General features: G+C 35.3%; 8 protein-coding genes across 8 annotated transcripts; 4 read left to right on the top strand and 4 right to left on the bottom strand.

Moving 5' to 3' along the window:
* Nucleotides 1–1,042: 1,042 nt before the first annotated feature.
* On the top strand, nucleotides 1,043–2,847 carry HRR25 (serine/threonine protein kinase HRR25). The gene is made up of 2 exons (XM_020191047.1): nucleotides 1,043–2,644; nucleotides 2,747–2,847. Coding segments are annotated over exons 1-2 (1,245 nt in total). The 5' UTR covers nucleotides 1,043–1,400; the 3' UTR covers nucleotides 2,748–2,847.
* A 992-nt stretch (nucleotides 2,848–3,839) lies between these two features.
* Nucleotides 3,840–4,862, top strand: ASCRUDRAFT_32259 (isocitrate dehydrogenase; the record flags this gene model as incomplete). The annotated part of the gene is made up of 1 exon (XM_020190344.1): nucleotides 3,840–4,862. The coding sequence occupies one exon, from the start codon at nucleotides 3,840–3,842 to the stop codon at nucleotides 4,860–4,862; it is 1,023 nt and encodes a 340-aa protein (XP_020048858.1).
* Nucleotides 4,863–5,605: 743 nt separating this feature from the next.
* Nucleotides 5,606–6,355, top strand: RTT106 (Rtt106p; the record flags this gene model as incomplete). Its single annotated transcript, XM_020189869.1, has 1 exon — nucleotides 5,606–6,355. A coding segment is annotated over one exon (750 nt), but the record flags the coding sequence as incomplete, so codon positions are not given.
* A 242-nt stretch (nucleotides 6,356–6,597) lies between these two features.
* ASCRUDRAFT_74909 (DNA-binding domain-containing protein) lies at nucleotides 6,598–9,136 on the bottom strand. The gene has a single exon (XM_020192864.1). It carries the CDS (start codon nucleotides 8,869–8,871, stop codon nucleotides 7,072–7,074), a length of 1,800 nt encoding a protein of 599 aa, XP_020048856.1. The 5' UTR covers nucleotides 8,872–9,136; the 3' UTR covers nucleotides 6,598–7,071.
* A 1,059-nt stretch (nucleotides 9,137–10,195) lies between these two features.
* On the top strand, nucleotides 10,196–15,651 carry CMR2 (Cmr2p). Its single transcript, XM_020192863.1, has one exon. The coding sequence runs from the start codon at nucleotides 10,325–10,327 to the stop codon at nucleotides 15,491–15,493; it is 5,169 nt and encodes a 1,722-aa protein (XP_020048855.1). The 5' UTR covers nucleotides 10,196–10,324; the 3' UTR covers nucleotides 15,494–15,651.
* Nucleotides 15,652–15,745: 94 nt separating this feature from the next.
* SSB2 (Hsp70 family ATPase SSB2) lies at nucleotides 15,746–17,886 on the bottom strand. The gene has a single exon (XM_020192862.1). It carries the CDS (start codon nucleotides 17,724–17,726, stop codon nucleotides 15,885–15,887), a length of 1,842 nt encoding a protein of 613 aa, XP_020048854.1. The 5' UTR covers nucleotides 17,727–17,886; the 3' UTR covers nucleotides 15,746–15,884.
* Nucleotides 17,887–19,127: 1,241 nt separating this feature from the next.
* RHO2 (Rho family GTPase RHO2) lies at nucleotides 19,128–19,700 on the bottom strand (the record flags this gene model as incomplete). Its single annotated transcript, XM_020190337.1, has 1 exon — nucleotides 19,128–19,700. One exon carries the CDS (start codon nucleotides 19,698–19,700, stop codon nucleotides 19,128–19,130), a length of 573 nt encoding a protein of 190 aa, XP_020048853.1.
* Nucleotides 19,701–20,616: 916 nt separating this feature from the next.
* On the bottom strand, nucleotides 20,617–25,746 carry NST1 (Nst1p; the record flags this gene model as incomplete). Its single annotated transcript, XM_020191868.1, has 1 exon — nucleotides 20,617–25,746. The coding sequence occupies one exon, from the start codon at nucleotides 25,744–25,746 to the stop codon at nucleotides 20,617–20,619; it is 5,130 nt and encodes a 1,709-aa protein (XP_020048852.1).
* Between the last annotated feature and the right edge of the window lie 222 nt (nucleotides 25,747–25,968).

Genomic DNA, 25,968 nt, shown 5'->3' with positions numbered 1-25,968 from the left:
ATTGTCTGTAGCTGTCGTAACGAGAAGTGCGATTTGTATTTGAGACATTTTCATTATTATTGTTGTTGTTGTTGTTGTTATTATTATTATTATTATTATTATCATTGTTATTATTATTAATATTTGTTTGTTTGCTCTTTAATGAGTTGGAAGAAATAAAAGAAGTTGATTGGGTCATTTTAAGTGGATTATTAATTAAGTATCGACTAGATTATAAGTGGAATATATATAATTAGGATACTAATATAAACGAGTTGTGATGTGTGAAAGTTAAAAAAAAGCAGGAAATGTTAAATTAAAACAGGTTGTTGCGATTTAAAATTGATTGAGTAGTTTGTTAATTGATTGATTGATTTTAAATCTCTGGGATTTTAGTGTTGAAAAATAGCAGAAATTATTGTTACTCTTCAAAAATAAAAAAATTTTCGTTTGTTGAAAAAAAAAACTCAACTGAAAACTGCAGCAGAACTGGAAGTGATGCAGTGGAACTGATAACGGACAGAACTGGAGGCAAACACAACGGAAACTGGGTGTGGACTGGAACTGAAACGGAAACTGAAACTGAAACTGCTCTCAACTACAAAAACAGTCAGGAGGAAGAAGCACATAATACAAAAGGCAAAAATAGCCCACGAAAGGCTCTGGACCCGCTTTTATAACGATTTGGCACCACTAACGTTGAATAAAACTACCTCTTGCCTGTCTTTTTCCTCTTGCGCTTTTCCTCCGCCACACGTGATGCTTGCACAAAAAGCACCGCACAGACGGTCTTAAACATCACGCAGCGGTCACCTGACACGCTCATCAGAATGGTTCTGACGCGCTGCTGGGGCGACGCTGACTCTTCCCAGCGCACGTGAAATCTCCCTTTTAAAAACAGACCCTCTGGTGAGCCACGTAAGCGCAGACTCAGCACAGACAAACACTGCCCCTTCAGAAACAGGACTCTGGCGCAGCTGTTTGCCCCTGGCTTTGTACCAGCGCTGGAGTAAAATTTTCCCAGTTTCCACCACTCTGCCGCTTTATAAATGGTGCTGCTGTTGTTCCTTCAGCTTTTGCTTCTGTTTCTGCTTCTCCCCAACACTTTTCTCTTTCTCCCACCATCCCAGGCTTTTCTCTCCATCGTCTACAGCCTCCACAGGTGCTTACCACTGTTCTCTCTCTCCTACTCCCATATCTCCTTCCTTGAACCCTGCTCCATATCTCTCTAGCCCTCCCATCCAGGCTGTCTATCTAATAGCTTATCAATATCTTTATCAATACACCCATCACATTGACTATCTACTACTGGCGTCCGTATTCTTACTGCTGCTATTGTATACATCTCTATTATCTATCGTCTATCATCTATCGTTAACATCTCTATTTGCCTTCAGCAGTGTGACTACTTAACATTTAACATGGACTTGCGCGTTGGCAGAAAATACCGTATTGGCCGTAAAATTGGTTCTGGTTCTTTTGGTGATATTTATCTAGGTGTGAACATCATCACCGGTGAAGAAGTTGCCATCAAATTGGAAAACATCGCTACAAAACACCCTCAACTTCACTACGAGTCGAGAATATACAGAACTCTTGGTGGTGGTGTAGGTATTCCCTTTGTTAGATGGATGGGCACCGAATGTGATTATAATGCCATGGTTATCGATCTCTTGGGTCCCTCCTTGGAAGACTTGTTCAACTACTGTGGCAGAAAATTCTCCTTCAAAACCGTTCTCCTTCTAGCTGACCAGCTCATCAGCCGTTTGGAATACATCCACGCCAAATGCTATCTCCATCGAGATATCAAACCTGATAATTTCCTCATGGGCATAGGCAGAAGAGGCTCCGTTGTTTATGTCATCGACTTTGGTCTCGCCAAAAAATACAGAGAACCAAGATCAAGAGTCCACATCCCCTACAAAGAAAATAAAAACTTGACTGGTACTGCAAGATATGCCTCGGTCAACACTCATCTAGGTATCGAACAGTCAAGAAGAGATGACTTGGAATCCTTAGCCTACGTTCTAATCTACTTTTGCAGAGGTTCTTTACCTTGGCAAGGTCTAAAAGCTGCAACAAAAAGACAAAAATACGATAGAATAATGGAAAAAAAATTATCCTGCTCCTCCGAATCTCTAACCAGAGGTTTGCCAACTGAATTTGCCCACTATTTAGAATACACAAGACACTTAAGATTCGAAGACAAACCTGATTATAACTTCCTAAGAAGAATGTTCAGAGAACTATTCATAAGAGAAGAATACAGATATGACTACGTCTTTGACTGGACCATCTTCAAATTCCAACACACAATCGAGGCTCAAAAGGATGATCAATCTAAACAATCCCAATTGCCCAACCAAAATAATAACAATCAAAATAATAACAACCAAATTAACCAAAATAATAACCAAAATAATAACCAAATTAACCAAAATAATATCATCCAAAATAACATCCTATTACCAAATGCTCCAAAAAATCAAGTACTCAACACCCTACCTAAACAATCCCCATTAGAACCTGACAACCAAGTAGGTTTTCCTAGAAAAATGATAATCCCTGATGGTCAAAAGGGCCAAATTGTCTATTTCAAATCTCCAAATAGAGCCTTTATCCCTTTGGCAACTGAAAATGGCGCCTCTAGAAAAATTGATCAATGGTATGATAATCCTCACAATACTGTTTCAAAACAAAGAGATGAACTCGCTTTGTTTAGAACCCCTATTACTTCAAAAAAAATTACTGACAATAAAGTTTATAGAAAACAAGATCAAGTGCAACAAGTACAACAGCCACAACAACAACCTTTAAATCGCGACATTTCTCAAAACCAAAATCAAAATCAAAATCAAAATCAAAATGAAGGTGATGACGAAAGAGCTAAACGTCTTTTATTTTCTCGTAATATGTTAGTCGAAGAAAGTCCTTATATATAAAAAAACAACATTAAGCATCAAACTCAAACTCTAACTCAAAAGCAAAATCAAAATCGACCTCAAGTTCACATTCAAATTCACACTCACATTCAAATTCACATTCAAATTAAACAACAAAACAAAATTAAAAAAAAAATAAAAAAAAAATGGAATAAAACAAATACAATTAATATCAAATGAAACATGATTACATGATTACATGATTGAAATGGTCTTTTATAAATTTGTTTTTATTTATTCATTCAATGGTAACTAGCACTTATTTTTAATCTTTTTGGATGTACATGTCATCTTGACCATAGTTTTTTATTATTTTGTTTAGCTGCTCAACACTTGCAACTGATTCCACCATAGCGATTATCAATACTACTACTATCACTATCACTATCACTACCATTACCATTGCCATTGCCATTGCCATTACTGTTATCATTCTCATTTTCACTAAATTCACACTATTTATTTATTCACTTATTTAGGTACATAGATGGGATCAAGGCAACGAAACACAAAAGCCCAATAGTATTCATGACCACAGAAGGAGATGCTGTCCATCCCTGGCCTGTTACGCTTTTCATTCACCCACTTCTACCTCTATATTTATGTACTTTTTATGTCTCTACTTTCTCTCTTCCTCTCCCATGCTCTACCGAATAAACACCTCAAACACCTCACTATGCTGTTTTTCCCGCCGGCGCACCTTCTCCGACTCGCTTTTCCGAGCCCTCTTCGGCCTTTCCAAACCTAATCCGCCCTCCTCGACTATAAATTGTCCTCTTTCTCTTTCCTCCTCAAAAGCCTCAAGAATCCACCAGAATCCACCAGAATCCTCTTCAACAGCGCCCAATTACTCCAATTACATCCACAATGCTTGCCCTCAAATCTTCTGCTGCCTCCCTTCTCGCCAATGCTCGTTCCATGGCTACTCTCGCCAACCACACTGTCACTCTCTTACCTGGTGATGGTATCGGTGAGGAAATCACCAAATCTGTCCAGGAGATCTTCAAAGCTGAAGCTGTTCCTATCACTTGGGAAACCATAAGTATCTCAGGCTTGGACGATGTCTCTTCCCACCAGGCTGTCAAAGAAGCTGTCGCCTCTCTTAAGAAAAATAAAATTGGCTTGAAAGGAATCTGGTTCACTCCCAGCTCCATTGCTGGTCATGGTTCTCTTAATGTCGCCTTAAGAAAGGAATTGGACATTTATGCTTCCCTTTCCCACATCAAAAACATCCCAGGCATCAAAACAAGAATTGACGGTATCGATATGGTGCTTATCAGAGAAAACACTGAAGCTGAGTATTCCGGTTTAGAGCATCAATCTGTTCCTGGTGTCGTTGAGAGTTTAAAAATCGTCACCAAATATAAAAGTGAAAGAATCGCCAAATTTGCATTTGACTACGCTAAGAAGCACAACAGAAAAAAAATCACTGCCATCCATAAAGCCAACATTATGAAATTGGCCGATGGTCTCTTCAGACAAACTGTTAGGGACGTTGCTAACGACTATGAAGGCATTGAAGTCAGTGACATGATTGTCGACAACGCATCAATGCAAGCTGTCTCAAAACCACAACAATTCGACGTCTTGGTCACTCCAAACTTGTACGGTTCCATATTATCCAATATCGGTGCAGGTTTAGTTGGTGGTCCAGGCTTGATTCCTGGTGCTAATTTTGGCAGAGAGCATGCTGTCTTTGAACCAGGCTGCAGACATGTTGGTTTGAGTCTTAAGGGCAAACACATTGCTAATCCAACTGCCATGATTCTATCTGCTACAATGATGCTAAAACACATTGGTTTGGACGAACATGCTGATAGAATCTCAAAAGCAACTTACAAAGTTATTAGCGATGGTAAAGTTAGAACCCACGATATAGGTGGTAATTCCACAACCGAAGAATTCACTGCTGAAATCTTAAGAAAATTGGATTCTTATTAAATAGCATCAATTAAGTCATGAATTAAATTACGACTTAGTTAATTCACCACATATATAATTTACTTATATATACACCTCTGTTATAACGATTATCATTATTCTTTTTATTCTTTAATTTCTTTTTATTTTTTTATTCTTTTCATCTTTTTATCCTTTTATCTTTTCATCTTTTCATTCTTTTCATGTCTATACCCTTTGTAATTCCGCACAACTTTATGATTTAGACTTTGTTCTAAGTTTTTATTTTTTCGCGTTGTTATCAATCGAAATGGAAGAAACAAAAGAGTAGAGAGAAAGAATAAAAGAAAAGAAAAAAGAATTAGAACTAGAATTAGAACTAGAATTGGAATAACAACTAGAAAAAACTAATTATTATACTATACTTATACTATACTCCATCTGTTAATTATAATATGTCTTTCCTTGATAACTTACCTTTTGACCTTCAATCTAGAATAAGAACCTCAATTAGTATGTATTTAAATTTGAATTTGAATTTGAATTTTGAGATACATTATATTAACAAAAATTATTTGACTAAAGATGAAAATCCCGAATTAATTGAAACATTTAAAGATTTGTACGATTTTTGTATGGATAGTAATCTTAATAATGATCTAAATAATTTTAGTAATAATAATAATAATAATAATAATACCAGTGCTAGTTTTATCAATGATAACAACAAATTGGCTAAAAAAAGAAAATTAAGTGAAATTGAACAAAATAATGATTTATCATTTATTGATCCTACATTAATTATACTCAAATTGTCCCAGTTATCCTTTCAATCTCCATTGAGAAAAAAAATGAACTTAATATTTGCTGTTAATCCTACTAGTTTAACCCCATTTTTATCTATATCAACTGATTTCAATAAGACCAACTTACAGAAAACCGAATTGATTTTGAATGATTTAAATAACGACAACATTTTTTTCAGTTCTTTTTTACCTGTGCCCGAGAAAAAAAATCTAGATTATTTAATAGTTTTCTATAAACAAAATTACTTGAACAAATTTAATAACGATCCTATTTTATTAACAATAAATAAAGAATTGATGACAAAATACCTTTCTACTAGTTATCCAGATAGTTTTAGCACTAATGATCAGGATAAGGAGAATGATAGTTATAGAAATTTCATAATTCAGCAAGCGTGTTTAACTGGATTTAGAATTAGTGATTATAAAAATGCCAAACTATTTTATGTGGAAGCATTTAAGAAAAATAAAGAAGGGACATTGTATTTTTTACAAGATTATATACTATTTGGATTTAAAAAACCAATATTGATTTTCAGTTCAAAGGATATCACATCAATAAGTTATTCATCTATTACAAGGTTGACGTTTAATATTACATTAATTATTAAAGATGAAGAAAAAATTGAGTTTAGTATGATTGATCAATCTGAATTTGGTAAAATCGATAAATATATCAAAGATAAACAAGTTGTTGATAAATCAATGGCAGATGAATTAAAGGCTAAACCATCGTACCAAAGAAATAAAAATAACAACAATAATGAGAATCAAGCTGGAAATTTGAATGAAGCCATCAATCAGCAGATGATTCAAGAATATGATAGTGATGATGATGAAAACGATGCAGATTTTGTAGAAGGAGAAGAAGAAGACGAAGACGACGACGACGACGACGACGACGAAGATGATGGTGATGGCGAAGAAGAAGAATACAATTCTAGTAGGCCTCATGAAAGTGATTCAGAAGAAGGAGAAGAAGAATCGGAAGTGGAAACACGACAAGTAGCGTCCCAATTACAAAGATTTTCGGATTAATTGTGGAAGAAAACGTTTATTTTAGAGCAAAATCCTGATATAAAAGGGAAATTTTTTAAATTTTGACGAAGTTTTTGACTTCAAATTTCCAAATTCTTTTTGCTGCATGGAACAGCTTTGCTATCGGGACACGGGTACTAAAAACCGGATTGGAAAAAACAAGGAAAGTATCTGGATAAGAAGGGGGATTAGAAAGCTAAATCTCCCGTTGTATTGGCAGCGTAATCTTATGTAATTTTATATAGGAGAGGGTGGAAAAAAGTGATAAAAATGGAATTTAATAATTTTAATGAAAACAAACATAATGAATAAACAATACACCAGCAAGAACTCAATAGTTAACAAAAATTTAAAACGAAGTAAAACAAGAACAAAAAAAGAGAGTATTGGAAAATGATAGTAGATGCTTAATGATAATCAATGAAAAACTTGTCAACTCTATGTAAGGAGCCGTTTTTGTTATCGACTATTAACATCTCATCCCTGAAAGTCTTTTTAAAGGATTCAAACAATTGTTTTGATCTTGGAAAGTCATCGTTGTTATGTTCAAAGAAAATGGTTGCCCAACTTGTTATAAAACGATCGATATCTTTTGAACGTATGTCTACATTAAGAGAAGAGCCGTTGATTCTGTTGTTCACATTACCATTTGACAACTGTTGTAGTTGTTGGGGTTGTTGAACTTGTAGTTGGGAGGATTGCAATTGGGAGGATTGCAATTGGGAGGACTGCAATTGAGAGGACTGCAATTGTAGCTGATTTTGTTGTTGAGGCTGATAAGACTGGTATTGGGATTGAGAAGTTGAATATGGTCTTAGTTGTTGTTGCTGCTGCTGTTGTTGTTGCTGCTGTTGGTGTTGTGGATGATCATAAGGTCTATTTGTGCCTAATTGCTGTTGTATTTGGGAAGTGTCATTTGTCAAGTATGCGTTTGAAGGCTGTTGAATCTGGCGGGTGAACATGTTGTTGAAGGAGGAGTTGAATCTGTTGTCATTGGGATGCTGTTGCATTGAGTTATAGGAGGTAGAAACATTAGCAGAGTTATTGTTTGAATTGTGGGAGTTTGGATTTGGTAACAATCTTGCGGATATTTCGTCATTTAGAGCAGGATAAGAGTCCTGCTGGATGTGAACAACAGCGGAGTTGGGGTTAACGTTAAGATTTCCATTAACACCATTTTGTGGAGATAAGTTTGAGTTGATTGGTGTTTCGGAATGTTGTTGTTGCTGCTGCTGCTGCTGCTGTTGAAGGATTTGGGGCTGATTTTGAATGGGCGAGTGAGTTGCGGTTGATTTCAATCTTGGTTCGTATATTGATAGCTCTGAGTTACCATTGAGGCTGATAGAATTGGTGAGGCTATTGGTGAGGCTGTTGTTAAGGTTGGTGTTTAAGTTGTTCAAGGTGTTAAGAGATCTATTGGGTGAATTGCTTGCAATTGAGCTATTTTGGTTGTCATTTAATTTATTGTTACTGCTGTTATTAATAGTATTATTGTTATTACTAATAGTATTAGTATTGTTATTGTTATTGTTGTTATTATTATTACTATTATTATTATTACTATTATTATTATTACTATTATTATTACTGCTGTTATTATTACTATTATTATTATTATTATTATTATTATTGTTATTATTTGTGTTATTATTTGTTGAATTGTTTTTCGTTAACTTATTATTTGATTGGTTGTTTTGTTGTATGTTCTGTTGATTGTTTTGTTGATTATTTGAATTTGATGATATGGATAAAGAAGGTGAGGATGTGGACATTGATTTTCTATCAAGGCCATGTCTTTTTTTAAACTGACTTAACCAACCATGACTGAAGCTGTCTAATCTTTTGGGATCATCTACACCGATTTGATGAGCCAATTTAGACCAGTGGGCTCTTAATATGGGTTCGCCCAAGGATAGGTTTTTCAGTCTTCTGTCATAGACAAACAAGTCCATTTCTTTATTGATGGTGTCATATTTGTATCTGACTTTTCTTTTGCCCTGTCTTCCATGAGCACCAGCTTCGTTGTATCTTTTTCTCAATTCTTGTTCATTTTTTAGCCATTCGCTGAAGGAGGAAGTTGAGATTGAGTACTGGTTTTTATAATTTTCCACGGTTTCAGACTGGGGTTTATTTGATTTGTGATGGAAATCTAGGATTTCGATTTTCTGCTCTAATGTTGCTCTTGGGGGTTTATCAGCCTTGGGCATTATTTTGATAGGAAATGGATTGTGGAGAGTTTAGTATAGAGTAGAAGATATAATTCGGGGGCAGTTAAATCAGGAAGATGTGAGCCGTCTTAATAGAAAAGCAATTATTGAAACAGAAAAAAAGCACGAGAAGGTGAAATTGAGAGATTGAAAGATTGCAAAAGTCTCAGAAGGACGAGGAAAAGGGATGAGTTAAGAGAGACCGAATTTTTTGTGGAAAAGCATAAATATCACAGAGAAACAAAAGAAAAAGAGGAAGAGAAAGTGGACGATGACAAGATATTTGGATATATTTATACTGATTGGAAAAGCTTTGAATCCTGTTTAGCGATTATTGAAAAGGGAAACATTTGTCTTTTCAAAGAAAGCAGACTAAAACCCGCTGAAACCCACTGATCCTGTTCCTGATTAGCCTCTGCCCTGGTCCCGTTTTTAGACCCTGCCGCCCTGTGATTGGCCCGGAGCCGCTGTGGCTGCCGAGAGCCTGCACTATCCGAACCGGCAGGGCTTGCATGCAGTGAGCTGCGGTGTGCGGTGCATGTTTTAGGTGGCTTCATTTACCCGTGAAGCACAGTCGGGTAAATGAGCGCATGAAGTAATGGCGCGTTGGAGCTACTCAAATCACTGTTTGACACACCCACGCTATCGCCGACTTCGAGACCGTTTAGTTGGTGTTGTGGTGCTGCTTCTGCCCAGCTGTTCCGGCTAACGCTGGCCCAGCGACAGTAAACATTGTCGCTTTGAGTTCGAATATGCCGCATCAACTGAATAACATGTGTTTATTTCAGGATTGGAAAGCCTGCGTTGGCAACGCTCTTTGTTGACGGTGATACCACATACACTAGCCTGGATCCATACGTTACATTCCATGTCGTCCACAATCAAAAATAGCATCAGTACCTAAATCCAGCTTCAACGGCGTAGTCTGATTGGATGCGTCCCGATAGAACAACTGCTAAATCGATTCGGATTTTTATACTCTCATAATAGACAAATGCCGAACCTTTTCCTATCCGTACATCCCGATAATTCTGACTAAGAAAGAGGCTTTGCATTTCGGGTTTTCACTTTTCAGCAACTCGTAAATGTGCGGCCCACGAGTCCTGGTAGAAGCGGCCTTTCTCTTTATGGTCTTTCTCTCGCCTCTGGCACCGGTTCCCTGGCTCCTACATCAACACATGTTCTCTTGCGTCTGTCTGCGTCTTCCGTCGCACTGGTTTCCAGCACATGCCCAGCTCCCCCAGTGCCAACCTCACAATGTGTCTAAAACCACTTCTCACCAACTGCTAATCAGCTACTGATCTTCACCAACTTCCGATAAAGAGCTGATAACCAACCGATAGCCAGTAGCCTACTCCAGCTTCAATCATCCTGCTCAGTGCCCACTTTTTCTGTATATATGCCCTCCTGTTCCCCCTGCTGATCCCCCTTTTGCTCTATCGGTTTTTTCTCAATGGATTTCTCAATTCCTCCAGATGTCTCTCCTGAAATCGCTTTGAAGCTACAGCAGCTTATCAACGAATATAAAGATGGTGATTACACTGAAAAGGGCTACTTCAAAAAGAGATCTCTAATATTGTCTCAATTCGAGTTGCTGTCTCAATTTCAGCAGCCAATTCCCAGTTCATTATCAAATTCCCAAAGCATCACCACTAGCTTGAATGCCAATCTTAATAATAATAATAATAACAATAACAATAACAATAACAATAACAATAACAATAACAATAACAATAATTTCAATAACATACCATCTCATATAAGAACTGTTTCTCTTAATTCAAACATTTACAGTCCTTCCATATTATCAGGAAACTCTTCCAATTTCCATTCCTTGCCTTTGGATGACCAGTCCTATCCCTTCCCTTTTCATTCAAGATATTCTTCTATAAATAGTCACCATCTAAATAATACAAATTCAATTAGCCCCAACCACACAAACAACACCATCAGCAATGCCATCAACAATAATATTAATAACAACAATAACGTTAATAACAACAATAATAACAACAATAACCAAATTATATTCTCCAATATACAGCCCCAACCAACAATTCAAAACAGCCCTTTGAATAACCAAAATACAATCCTTTATAACAACATAAACTCAAACCAACCCTGCTTTTCAAATCAGCCCTCCTTCTCAAACTCAACTTCCTTATTAAACTCTGGCCAAAATTCTGCTTCTGCTTCTCCTTCCGGTCCAACTTCAATACCAGCTCTAAGCTCCTCAAATTTAAACCAGTCATCCCCACAACCAATCCAGGTCTCGCCTCAACCAATCCAATTGATCCAAAAACAAAACCAAATTCAAATCCCAAATGTAGAACTACAAAGACCTTTGGACCCAAGAGACTTGATCAACTTGGGCGCAAAGGAAAAAATTACAAACCTACCAACAATCCTCAGACAACGAGGTTTTGCTTATTCAACCGATCCGGCCATCAATACTCTCGACCAAAAGGGCAAATTGGACACTTCAATAACTTGGGGAAAACTATACCAGAAAGCTGAAAAAGTAGCTCAATTTGTTCGCAAAAAAACTGGCCTCTACAAAGGTGATCGCATCTGTCTAATCTACAGAAACACTGAACTAATTGAATTCATGGTCGCCTTATTTGGCTGCTTCTTAGCTGGCGCCGTTGCTGTACCCATGATAGATCTAACCACCACCGAAATGATCGAAATAATGAACAAAACACAATCCCATTTTTGTTTCTACTCAACCTATGTTTGCAAGGCCTTTGAAAAATTAAACAACAACACAACTACAAAGATCAAATGGCCCAAGGGAGTTGGCTTTCTCAAAACTGATGATCTTGGAAACTACCAAATACCACGAAAATCTGATCCCCCTGCCTTAGATGTCACTGATATCGCCTATATCGAATACACAAAATCTCCTGTTGGCCAGCTTCGTGGCATCGTTTTACACCATAAAACTATCATGCACCAAATGTCAAATTTAACAAAAATCTTATCGAGTTCCCCTCTAATATCTTCCTCCATGAAATCAATCAAAAGATCAGAGATTAACCGCAACACTCAGAAGGAATCCATTTTTAGCACTTTTGATTGCAGATACTCAACAGGCTTAATTATAGGCGTCCTTTTCTTAGTCTATTCTGGCAACACTCTAATCTGGGCTCCTCCAGAACTAATGAATGTAGCTGGTCTATATGCTAACGTTATAACAAGATTCAAAGCCGGAATTCTATTAGCAGACTATCTTGGCCTAAAATCTGTCGCCTTTAATTACCAGGCCGATCCTCTTTCTACTAGAAACTTTGATAAAAAGAATAAAGTCAATCTATCCTACATAAAATGGTGTCTAATAAGTACTTCAACTGTAAATAGCGAAGTCCTAGAAATTATATCTGATAGATGGCTAAAACCCCTAGGCTGCTCAAAGGCAAGATTAGTTATATCCCCAATTTGTGCTCTAAACCAGTATGGTGGAATGATCATATCAATGAGAGATTGGATTGGAAATGAAAACAAATTGGGCTGCATCTTTCATAAACCAATAACACCAGATGAAGATGGCGCTAATAATATAGACTACAATTCTTCCTCTGTTATCGCTGAGGTGTTAATTGATAAAAATTCTTTAACAACAAACACCGTTGAAATTGTTAGTGACAAACCTCCTCCTCAATTAACAAATTTTGATTCAAAATATCTTAGAATAACTTCTTTTGGCTTTCCTCTACCTGATACAACTTTGGTCGTGGTCAACCCAGAAACAAGATTTTTAGCCGGTGTTCTAGAAGTAGGTGAAATTTGGGTTGATAGTCCCTGTTTGCCTGGCGGCTTTTGGGATTCTCAAAATGATTCTCAAAATATCTTTTTGGCAAAATGTAATGATTATGAAGGTCCTTTAGATTTGGAATTTCTAAGAACAGGCTTATTGGGCTTTATTTATAACGGCAAAGTTTATGTCTTGGGACTTTATGAAGATAGATTTAGACAAAAAGTAACTTGGATAGATAAAAAATTATTAATGGAAAAATCAGGCAACCCAGAATTAGGTATATTACAATTTCCTTCGCTTTCTACCAAAAATTATTATGGAACTAGAAGAGAAAACAGCACAAGTCTGAAAGCATCAAACCTTAATAGAAATGATACGACCGGTTCTAGTGCAAGTACAAATCCTCCAATTCCAAAAATCGAAGGCTTTGATGATAATGGATATAGATACCATTATGTTGAACACATCTCCTACACTTTGTTCAGAAAATTACCATTTATTTCCGAATGTTCAATTTTCAATATTTCCATTAATGATGAAAGTTTGCCTGTGGCAGTCATAGAGACAAAACTTGCTGCAGATCAAATAACCTCATCTGGAGCACTTGTAAAGATAAACTATGAAGAATTAGACTTACTAGCCGAAAAAACTTTAAAATTGGTAGAAAAATACCACAATGTCAGACTTTATTGCTTGCTAATAGCAGCACCCAATTATCTTCCAAGAATTTATAAAAATGGTCAAAAAGAAGTGGCCAATAAACTGTGCCAGACAAGGTTTGTTCATGCTGCTTTAAAGGCAAAATACGTCAAATTTAATATTGCAAAGTCTATAACAAACATTCCCTACGGTCTTGATATTACAGGTGGAATATGGTCTCCATATTCCTGTCAATTGAGATCGAATGTTTTAATGAACTCAGAACTTCAATTTACTGGAATTGATATATGCAAAGTTTCTATTGATGATAGAACTAACGCCCCCTTGACAGATTTTAAAACTTTAGTTGATATATTAAAATGGAGAGTTTTAAATAACCCTGATTATTTGGCTTTTGGTACAATTAATGACACTCATAGGACAAGAGATTGCAGTTGGAGAAAATTTGATCAAAGAGTTGTATCTGTTTGCCACTATATTTTATTCAAGACAACTCTCCAGCCAGGAGATTGTGTTATCTTAATGTACAATATTTCAGACGATTTTGCTATCACATTGTTTGCATGTTTTTTAACTGGAATTGTTCCAATCCCAATGATGCCATTAGACTCAAATATAATTTCTGAAGATGCAAAAGCATTCATTGAAGTGATTAAAGATTTTAAAATAGGTATGATTTTTGTTAATACCGATGTGGAACAAATATTCAAATTAAAAATGGTTTCTAAGGAACTCAAGAAATTAACTTTCACAACCAAATTGCCCAAAATTAAAAACACAACCAAATATAAGAGTGTTTCACCAACAACTATCAGATCTAAGTTGTTTGAATTTCAAAAGAAAGCAGATTTTAGAAACGAAAAAACTGTTTCTTTAATTTGTTTACATTGGTTGCCTGATAATACCAGAGTTGGAATAAAATACAATCACATTACTATAATTTCCATGTGTAAAGTGTTTAAAGAAACATGTAAATTAACTAGTTCAAGTTCAATTCTTGCCTGTGCTAGACATGTTTCTGGTCTTGGATTACTACAGAGTGTTTTGATTGGAGTTTATTTGGGCTGCTCAACATATTTGTTTTTGCCATCTGATTATTATAGATCTCCTTATTTTTTCTTTAGTGCAGCTCAAAATTTTAAAGTAAAAGATGTTTTGGTTACACCACAAATGTTGTCGCATGTTTTAAGAGTACCCCAGATATCAAAATCTTTAAATTTAGGAAATTTGAAAAACTTGATGGTTTGCTTTGATGAAAGACCTAAACACAACTTGATGAAGAACACTATACTACATTTTGCTCAGACTAACTTATCATCATTTGCTTTAAATAATGTTTACTCACACTTGTTCAATCCTATGATTTCATGTCGATCATATTTAAACATGGACCCTATAGAGCTTTTTTTGGATCCAGTTGCATTAAGGCAGGGATATGTTTCGATTGTTAATCCCTCAACAGTACCAAGCGCAATAAAAATTCAGGATTCTGGGTGTATTTTTTCTTGCACCCAAGTCGCTATTGTGAATCCCGAAACTTTAGAGATTTGCAAAGTTGGAGAATATGGTGAAATATGGGTTTATTCTGAATGCAATGCCATTGGTGCCACAAACGGAAAAAGACTAGGGGGTGATAGAATTGTAGAAGAACAATTCAATTGCAAAATCAAGAACCCAATAAATGATTTCACTTATCTCAGAACTGGTGATTTGGGTTTCATACACAATGTTCCTCAGACAGCTAATGATGGATCTACAATGATCATACAAGTTTTGTTTGTTTTAGGAAGCATTGCAAATACAATTGATGTTTTGGGTCTTCACCATTTTGTAACGGATATTGAGCATTCTATTGAAACATGTCATCCTGATGTTTCTCTATCCTGCGTCTTTAGATGTGATGGATATACAGTGGCAGTATGTGCCACAAGAAGAAATAAATATCAAGCATCTCTTGTGCCAGTTATATTCTCAAAGGTTTTGAACAGTAACCATTTAATGTTGGATATAGTTACATTTGTTTCAGAGGACAAATTTCCAATTTCCAGGCTTGGGGAAAAACAAAGATTGGCGATTATAAATGGATTCAGCTCAAAAAAATTGCCTATACTTAATTCATATGGAATAAATTATGGTGAAGACTCAGTGATTCAGACAATAAACGAGATAAATACATTAGAAGAGGAGGATTTCTTTCAACAATGATTGTGTCAAAGATAAGATAAGAAAACTAACTACATACTGCATGCATGGGCTTTTTTTTTTTTTTTTACTTCTGTTTTTAACTTGTATGATTATTCAGTTTTGATATAGACATCTTTAAAATTTTTTTTCATTTATTTTTAGTAATTTGTAGAAATAAGAAAATATACTACATGCAATAGATTTATACTTTTTTTTTGGGATAGAGATACAAATAAAGTATAAAAACAAATAAAAAAAAGGAAAAACTTAATAAAAAAAAATTAAAAACCGATTTTATTTTTGGCATTTAACCCGAATAGTAACTCAAGTAAATAAGATTCATAAATTATAAACAATTAAAAATTTCTTGCAATTGGATTAAACAATAAAAAAAAAGGTCCAGACTTTAAACTTAACGGGAAGACATAGCTTTAGTAACAACACGTTTAAGACTTAACTCAGCCCTACGTAAATCATCAGCAGAAGAGTCTTCTAATTCTAAAGCAGCTAGGGCGTCAGACAAGGCAGATTCAACTCTGTTCTTAGCACCACGTTTCATTTTAGAGGACAAGACTGGGTCAGTGATGGTGGTTTCAATTGAGGCAACATAAGATTCTAATCTTTGTTTGGCTTCGTGACGTTTGGCAAAGGTTTCATCGGATGATTTGAATTTTTCAGCATCGTTAATCATCTTTTCGATATCATCACTTGATAATCTTCCAACAGCATTAGAAATTGTAATGTTAGCAGATCTACCGGTTGATTTTTCAACAGCAGTAACTTTTAAGATACCGTTAGCATCAACTTCAAAAATAGCTTCTAAGACTGGTTCTCCAGCTGGTAATGGTGGGATGTTTTTCAAGTCGAATTCACCTAACAAGGTGTTTTCAGCACAGTTAACACGTTCACCTTGGTAGACTGGGAATTGAACAGTAGTCTGGTGGTCAGCAACGGTGGTGAAAGTTCTACGTTTGATGGTTGGTACAGTGGTGTTTCTTGGAACAACTGGAGCAAAAATGTTACCTTCCATGGCAACACCTAAAGATAATGGACAAACATCCAACAATAATAAATCTTTGGTTTCTTCGGAGGTGGATTGACCGGTTAAGATAGCACCTTGAACAGCAGCACCATAGGCAACAGCTTCATCAGGGTTAATAGATTTTTCCAATTGTTTACCATCAAAGAAATCGGATAACAATTTTTGGACTTTTGGAATACGAGTGGAACCACCAACCAAGACAATTTCATCAACTTCAGATTTTTGGACTTTAGCATCTTTCAAAACTTGAGAAACTGGATCGATGGTAGATTTGAATAAGACAGAGTTAATATCTTCAAATCTAGCACGAGTGATGTTAGCAGAGAAATCTTCACCGTCGAATAAGGAGTCGACTTCAACAGTAGTTTGAGCAACAGAAGATAAAGTACGTTTAGCACGTTCACAAGCAGTTCTTAAACGACGTAAAGCTCTTGAATCCTTGGAGATATCCAAGCCAGTTTTCTTCTTGAAGTCCTTTTGAAAGTAATCAAGTAAGTTTGTGTCAAAATCTTGACCACCTAAATGAGTATCACCGGCAGTAGCCTTGACAGTGAAAACACCACCAGCGATTTGCAATAAGGAGACATCAAAGGTACCACCACCCAAATCGAAAATCAAGACATGTCTTTCCTTTTCAGATTTACCGGCACCTAAACCGTAAGCAATGGCAGCAGCGGTTGGTTCATTGATAATACGCAAAACGTTTAAGCCGGAAATGGCACCAGCATCTTTGGTAGCTTGACGTTGAGCGTCGTTGAAGTAAGCTGGGACAGTGATGACAGCCTTTTCAACTTTTTTACCGATTTTAGCTTCAGCAATTTCTTTCATTTTTGTCAAAACCATGGAGGAAATTTCCTGTGGAGAGAAAGTTTTAGTTTCACCCAAGTATTCAACTTGAACTAGAGGAGAGCCGTTGCTGTCAATAATTTTGAAGGGCCATGTTTTAATATCTTTTTGAACAGAAGGTTCATCAAAACGACGACCGATTAAACGTTTAGCATCAAAAATGGTATTGGCAGGATTTAAAGCAGCTTGATTTTTGGCGGCATCACCAATTAAACGTTCTTCAGAGGTGAAAGCAACAAAAGATGGAGTAACACGATTACCTTGTTCGTTAGCTATAATTTCGACAGCTGAGTCGTAAGTAGCAACACAAGAATAGGTGGTACCTAAATCGATACCAATAGCACCTGGAAAGACACCTTCAGCCATTTTTTTTCAAATTATTATATTAAATATTATATTATATTAGAGGTATATTGTATTATTATTCAAGATAATAGCGAGTTAAATTGAAAAAAAAAAATTATAATTATAATAATAATAATAATATAGTAAGAACTTAAGATAAAGTATTAAATCTTTTGAAATTGATTTACTTTAAGAGTTAAGAAAGAGAAAAAGAGAGAGAAAATTTTTTTTTTTTTGATTGAAAACTTGATCCTTTTTAAAAGGTGAAAAAAAAAAGTGAAAAATTTGAACTGTTTAGAAAAAAAACAGTGGAAAAAAAAAGAGAAGTTTAAATTTGGCAGTTTGTTTGAGGTAGTAGGCGATTACATAAGGGGTTTATATTGAGAGAACATGTGTTTGTATGAAGAAACACCTGTAGTTTATGGGAAAGATGAGATTTTGTGGGTACTGAATTTTACAGGTAGAACGTGTAATTTGTGTACCTAAGAAAACAAGTTTGGTTGAATTGAGTTAATAATTATGATATTAATTGGGTTATTAATTATTTTGGTAAATTATTTATTAATAGACAATTCGATTTAGATAAATAGGAGATTGAGTATAGAAAAAAGAGAGAAAATAGTGGTGGAAAGAGATAAAGGAGAGACAATTGTACAATGATTGATACTTAGTATATGTAAACCAAATCCAACGAATGAAGGATTAATGAGAACAATAGAGAGTAAACAGGAAAATTGATTAGATTAGACTATATTAAATTAGATTAGATTGGGAGGAGATAAATGGCGATAGTAACGATAGTCATTGAAAAAAACTAACAAAGGAGCGAATAAACCCTTTATGACCTTTGTAACCAAGAAACAAAATAAAAATTAAAGTAAAATAAAATAAAAAAACAAAAAAACATGGGAAAATAGAGGAAAAAAAAACAGATATAGAGAAGTAAATTGGATAGGATATATTGTTTTAAAGGTCAAAGTAAATGAGGCAAGTCAGGTAAAATAAAAATAGATATCTAATAATTGTTCAATGAAGACAAAAAAGTGGTAAGAAAAGAGAAAAAAAATCAAAGCGGAGGTAAAAAAAACAAACAATAACGAGAGAGAGAGATAACATAAAGAAAGCAGTGTTTTAGAGAATTTATGAAAACAAAAATAAAAGGAAGATAAACTGATGTTGAGAAAACAAAATAATAGTAAAAAATCGGGATATAAGAAAAAAATGCCAAATAAATAAGAGATTTTCTTAAATTTTCTTAGATTTTCTTAGACTTTGTTAGATTTTTTTTTAATTTTTTGATTTTTTTTAAATTTTTTTAAATTTTTTTTTGAATGCGTTTTTTTGATATTCTTTTTTTTTTTTTAATTTTAGAGAAGAGTATTTTTGATTATGAGGATGTGGATATGCTGGTGAAGATGAGGACTATAAAATAGAGCAGCAACGGTTGTTTTGAGTATGCGTTACTATCAAGCTTGTTCTTGTTGCAATTTCAAAGACATCATCGACACCTTCGCCAGTTAAAGCACTGCACTCGATGTATCTTCTTGCACCTATGTTTCTTGCTACTATTTCGCCTTGTCTGTATTGAACGTATCTGTAGTCCTTTTCGCTGAGCCTGAGATCCTTTTTGAGGCCCACGAGTATTATGGGGACGCCTCTACAGTTAGCAGTGACTTCTTCGTACCATTTTGTGCCTGCGTTTTCTAGGGAATCGGGAACATCGATTGCGAAACCTATCAAGACAACATGGGCCTTTGAGTAGGACAAGGGTCTTAGTCTTTCGTATTCCTCTTGACCAGCAGTATCCCATAATGCTAATTGAACGGCTTTGCCATCGACTCGACAGTCAGTTACGTAATTTTCAAAGACAGTTGGATGATATTCAGTGGGAAATTTGCCTAGGGTGAAGACGTAGAGCAACGAGGTTTTACCACATGCACCGTCACCAACGATGACGATTTTTCTTCTTATAGCATTTTCCTGGGTGTTGGACATGATGGAAGGTGATTGAAAGGAATTAGAGTTGGCTGGAGGAAATTAAAGTTGGTTGGAGCTGGGTGAAGACAGATAAAGGATGGTGAAAGAAGAGATGAGTAGAGATTGAGATGTAGATGTAAGGTGAATTGATCAGGGCTGAAGTGTGTTAGGCTGTGTTGATTTAAGCTGATTTGAGTTGGTGTAGAAAATAAGGAGAGAATTGTTGAGATGGAAGAAAAAGGGCAAAAAAGGGATATAATATAATATAATATAATATGGAGCGATGTAGGTTATATGGACTGAAATTATGGATGATGGAAGAAAAAAGAAAGAGAGAGAGAAGAAAAGAACAATAATTGCAGTAGCAGTGGAAAATAAAACGGTATTATTAAACTAGCAGTGATTTAAAAATAACCAAGAGAATAGAATTAAGGATATAAGTTTAAATATAGATATTTGCAATATAATAATAAAACCTAATAGCAGATAGAGAAATGCTAAATACTAAATGCTAGAGCCAAAGATTCAAGTGAGATGTGAGACGTGAGAGACGTTGGGTCGGTGAAAGAACAAGCCGGCCCACCACCGGAAACAGCCCCGGAACACCCAGAGAACGCAGAGGACGCACACGCAGCACCAGCCCTAGCACACCACACGTCAACAGCACCACAAGCACCACAAGCACCACAAGCACCAGAAACAACACACGCACCACACGCACCACACGCACCAGTCCCAGAACCCAGACCGGCCTGCTAAAAATACGCCCAACGCACTTATTTATAGCTCGCGCCGTGCGCAGACGTGCAGACTGCCGCAGTGGGGTACCGTTACAAGAGACCACCGCGGTGGTTTGACACGTGCGCGGAAGCACAAGCAGCAGAAGAAGCAGAAGAAGCAGAAAGCATTGGCTACGTAGGCTAAAAACGTCTTTTTACTGGGGCTCTGTGTACGCAGGGCCTGGGGGCCTGACGTCGACCTTGATGTGGGTGATGGGCCCGTTTTCTGGGTGGTAGCTGAACTGGTACTCGCTGTTTTGGTTCAAGATCACTAACGTTGTGAAGGCGCTCAACGTCAAGTTGTTGACAGGGGTCGAGATCAACAAAGACCTCGTTGTCTGGAAGAGCAACTGCGTTCCAACCCATCCTCCTTCCATCTGGTTGTTCCTTTTGAGCAACTCGTACGCCTCGTAGATCTTTTGTGAGATGATTTCCTTTTCGCTGCTGGTGTTTGTGCTGGCCACACCTGCTGGCCACAATCCACCATCGCCATCAGTATTTATCGAACTGCTTCCCAACATGCTGTTGCTTAAAGAGCTGTTGTTGCTCACTGAATTATCCCACACCGACGAATTTAGTCCACCGTTGAACCCGCTGCTCCACACATTGGTTCCACCCAAACTACTTCCTCCCAATAGATTTCCTCCAAGTGTGCCACCACCTAAACCACTATTGCCCAAAAGGTTACTGTTGAGATTGCCGCCGAGGCTGTTTCCTAGTGTGTTGCCCCCTAGGCTACTGCCCAACGTATTACCACCTAGCCCATTACCACTTAAATTATTACCGAGTGTGTTAGCTCCTAATGCACCAAGTGTATTTCCACCCAATGTGTTACTAATATTGTTTCCATTGAGAATGTTTCCCCCCAATGCATTGTTTAGCCCACTCCCAACAAAACTATTGCCTCCAAGAGTGCTACTTCCCAAAGAATTCGATGCACTTAGTGAAACTCCACCCAACGTCGGTGTATTAAGACTTCTTCCTAATATCCCACCAACATTGTTATTACTATTGATATTACTATTAATATTCCCATTAATATTCCCATTATTATTGTTGTTGTTGTTATTATTATTATTCAAGCTAAGGTTACTGCCCATATGGCTCAATCCATTATTTCCATTGTTTCCATTATTACCACCCGAATTTCCAAAAAATAAACTGCTGTGATTATCAATTGGTGTATGATTGGTATTACTACCTAAACTTCCATTCACGACATTGGCTTGGTTATTTTCACTAAATCCAGAAAATGTAGAACTAGAATCATTATTTATTGTAGACCCTTGCGAAACACTTCCTCCTGTAACTGCAATGTTGTTACCCAAATTATTATTTAAAGAATACTGTGTCAATATACTATTCATAGAATCAAAGTGTCCAGTATTATTAAAATTAGTATTAAAATTAGTATTACCAGAAATCGGAGTTCCATTTCCCCATATTAAATCAATCTTATTAATATTATTGGTCCCAATTTGATTGCTTCCCAAATGTCCTGCTCCTTTATTCAATCCAAGTTGTGTTAATAATGGCGATCCAGTATTCAAATTCCCATTTAATAACGTTGCATTGGAAAATTGCCCCATTGAAACATTACCATTGTTAATAGTACTCATATTATTAGTAGCTGCACCACTAGTATTCAAATTTAAATTCGAAAATGGTAACGGTGTGCCTTTATTACTTGGTACAAATCCCACAGGTGAAAGAGTAGAACCAGTAGGACTTAAAATATTGTTCACATTATTCGTATTAACCTGCGGAGTTCCAATATTACTATTCAAAAATCCAGAATTAGAATTGTCAAATGTATTTCCAAATCCACTATTTGCTGTAAGAATCGAATTGGAATTAATCGGAAAATTAAGATAATTTGGCAAGCTCTGATTAAATTTCCCTAGATTGGAATACAAAATTGATGAACTTGTTCCTGGCTGTGATAAATTATTAATTACATTTAAACTTTCTTCCATATTTGGATTATTTTCACTATTTTTATACTCATTTTTATCACCAATATCAAGTCCATTAAAATTAAGATGTTCTAATGTGTTTGCACTTTCTATTTTGGCTTCATTCAGTTTGGGTTTTTGACCTTCATCTGCATTTGCATCTAAACTTTGTCTCAATTTTAATCTTTCAATTTTTTTAGATTCTTCCTCAATTTTTCGAAGTTTTTCTTGTTCTTTTCTTTCATTTTCTCTTCGAAGTTTTTCTTGCTCTTTTCTTTCTCGGTCTTTTCTTTCTTGGTCTTTTTTTTCCCGTTCTTTTCTCTCTTGCTCTTTCCTTTCTCGTTCTTTTCTTTTTTGTTCTTGTCTAATTTTTCTCTCTTCTTCCTCTTTTTTCTCTTTTTCTCTTTTTAATCTTTCTTCTTCTCGTTTTAATCTCTCTATTTCTTTTTTTTCTTCTTTTTCCTTCTTTAACTTTAAAATTCTCTCTTCTTCCATTTTCTTTTTCTTAGCCTCCATTTCTTTTCGAGCTTTTTCCTCTGCTTCTTTTCTTTTCTTTTCTTCTCTTTCTTTTCTTAATCTTTCATTTTCTTGTCTTTTTTCAATCATCTTTCTTCTTTCTTCTTCTTTCTTTTGACGCTCCAATTCTTTTCTCTTTCTACCTTCTAAAGTTCTCCGTTTCAACTCTTCTTCTCTTTTTCTTATTTCTTCAGCTCTTGCAGCTTCTCTTTTAAGTCTTTCTTCTTCAATTGCTTGTTTTCTTTCCTGTTTTATTTTTTTTTTCTTTTCTTTTTCCTGTTTTTTCTTTTCTTCTCTCAATTTCTTCTTTTTCTCTTCTTCTTCTAGCTCTTTAACAAACTGATTCTGACGATCTTCGGCCACTTTTTGACGAAATGCCTTAAATAATCGTTCTTTAAAAACTTTGGAGATTATTAATTGAACCAATTTTCTACCTTCTTCATATTTTAATTGGTTATCTCTTTCTATTTGACTGGCTGTTGGCTGGTTTTGTTTTTTACTTTTATTATTACTTGACCGACCCGGTCCTGCATGATAATTTCCTTCATTATTACCATTATCATCATCTTCATCTTCATCTTCATCTTCATCTTCATCTTCATCATCATCTTCATCATCATCTTCATCGTCTTCGTCTTCATCTTCTTCATTTTCATCGTCTTCGTCTTCGTCATCTTCGTCTTCATCCACATCATATTCGTCTTCCGGTAAACCCAAGGAATGATCAACACCCTGACTTCTATGAGAACACATATAATGCTGTTCAGAATGCTCTTCCATGTCAATATGATTATGATGGCTATGATGATGGTCTTCAGTTTCTTCATCATCATCTTCCTCATAATCGTCTTCTTCATAGACATCATGATCATGGTGATGGTGATGGTGATGATGATCACAATTGCACTCTATTGAGCCTTCACTATCATATACACCTGAATTAGAAGTATCGTTTTCTGCTGGTTTAGCGATTCTTCCCTCGTTCAAACCGATTTGGCTATTCCTTTTGTCATAATCCATATTTTTTTCATTTCTAAACTCAGAAGAATTTTCATTATTTTGATTATTATTTTGATTATTATTTTGATTATTATCAATATTGTTGTTATTAACTGAATTGGTCTTTCTTGGTAAAAAATTCTTCGAATTATCTGTATTTGAAAAGTTTTCTCTAACCCGTTTGGATATATTTGAAGAATCGGTTATTTTTTCTAGAATTTGCATAAATTTTTTGCCATCTTCTTCGACCAAATCTTCTGCGACTTTTTTTAAAGCCACTTGTTCATCAGGAAAAAACGTTTGAAAAAACTCTCTCCCTGATATTTTACCCCGATATGAGGAGGCATTTATTCCCTGTGTATTCATACGATTCATGTTCATCTGAACTTGGTTAGAATTTTGTGTTTGATTCGGGTTTTGTATTTGATTCTGCATATGCAACTGGTTTTGCATTTGTATTTGATTTTGGATCTGAGCCAGATTCTGCATTTGATTTTGGATTTGTAGTTGTTGTTGTTGATTCAGATGTAATTGCTGTGATTGAGGTTGAGGTTGGTTGGGTGACTGTTGCTGTTTTTGTCGTTGTTTTTCGTTAAAGGCATCGCCAAGTGCACTTTTAGTTATTTTTAAAGTATTAAATTTGACATTGACGTTTTCGTTATCAAGTAGACTAGTTCCAGGTTTAAAAAGTTTTTGAATATGTTCAGGAATTCTGCCTTTATTTTTTTCGTTTTGCATCAGCTGCTGTATATGTTTCTCGATCTGAGGTAATTTTTGAGCAGCTTGTGGTGTTAGCGGTTGGTAATTCAAACGTTCTAGAAAGTGTTTTTCCTGAAGTAACTGTTCAGGATGTTGTTGAAATTGTTTCTGTTTATTGTTGGTTTTAATATTTTGTTGATTAAAAGAGTTATTGTTATGGTTGAATTGGATTTGATTTTGATTTTGATCCTGGATTTGATTTTGATTCTGGATCTGGATCTGATTTTGATTTTGATTTTGAATTTGATTTTGATTTTGATTTTGGTTAAGATTTCGATTCTGATTTATATTTTTGTCATTGTTGTAGTTATAATTTTGATTATTGTAATTGTTTCGGTTAGTGTTGTTGTAGTTCTGATTTTGAATTTGGTTCAAATTATTTGCACCGGAATACCAGGTATCAATAAAAAAATCCAATTCCTCTTGTATTATATCAGAATCTCTTCCACAACATCTACATTTATCTTTATGATGTTTTTCATTGCTTAGAGTTTCAATGATGATTTCTTTATTGATATTTGTTAATTTTTTTTTCTCTTCGGGAGCTAGTTCATACCAAAAAGATTTAGCCAATTCTAGTTCTTTAGCAGAATCCATATCCCAGATGTTTGAAGATTTCTTTTTTTTCTTTGATTTTTTAGAATTTTGGTTTTGGTTTTGAACTTGACTTTGATTTTGGTTTTGGTTTTGAACTTGACTTTGATTTTGGTTTTGATTTTGATTATTCTGAACATTTGAAGCGTTATTATTTACGAGCATTTCACGAACTAAAATATCCCCATTGGAATCTTGAGAGATGATTCTTGATGAAGGATAATCATCTGTGTTGTTATTTTGATTTTGAGGTTGTGATTGTGATTGTGATTGTTTTTTATTTTTTGATTTCTTTCTTTTCTTTTTTTTTGATTTTGAAGATTGGTTTTGAGTTGGTATTGACTGGCTATTTGGCTGATTTTGCTGATTTTGTTGATTGCTTTGCTGACTGTTATTAAAATCGGCATAACCAAAATGAATATTATCACCAGTTATGTATTTTGAATCTTTATTATTCTGCATTTTTGAAATTGTTTAATGGTTCATATATATCGAAATAAAAACAAATAAAAATACCAAAAAGGTGATTTGCTCTGTTATTTTCCTTGAAATCCTAAAAAGCAAATTATAAAAGTGGTTATTTTTTAATGAAAGGAAGTGAAGTGAAATATAAATTGTGAATGGCAAGTGATGAATAAATTGAAACCTGTAGAATTAAATTGATCTGTTTGCTAAAATTCAAAA

Source organism: Ascoidea rubescens (genome assembly GCF_001661345.1).
Source record: "Ascoidea rubescens DSM 1968 unplaced genomic scaffold ASCRUscaffold_3, whole genome shotgun sequence".
NCBI lineage: Eukaryota > Fungi > Ascomycota > Saccharomycetes > Ascoideales > Ascoideaceae > Ascoidea > Ascoidea rubescens.
Note: the sequence above shows the minus strand (reverse complement) of the source record. Positions and strands in the feature narration are given on the sequence as shown.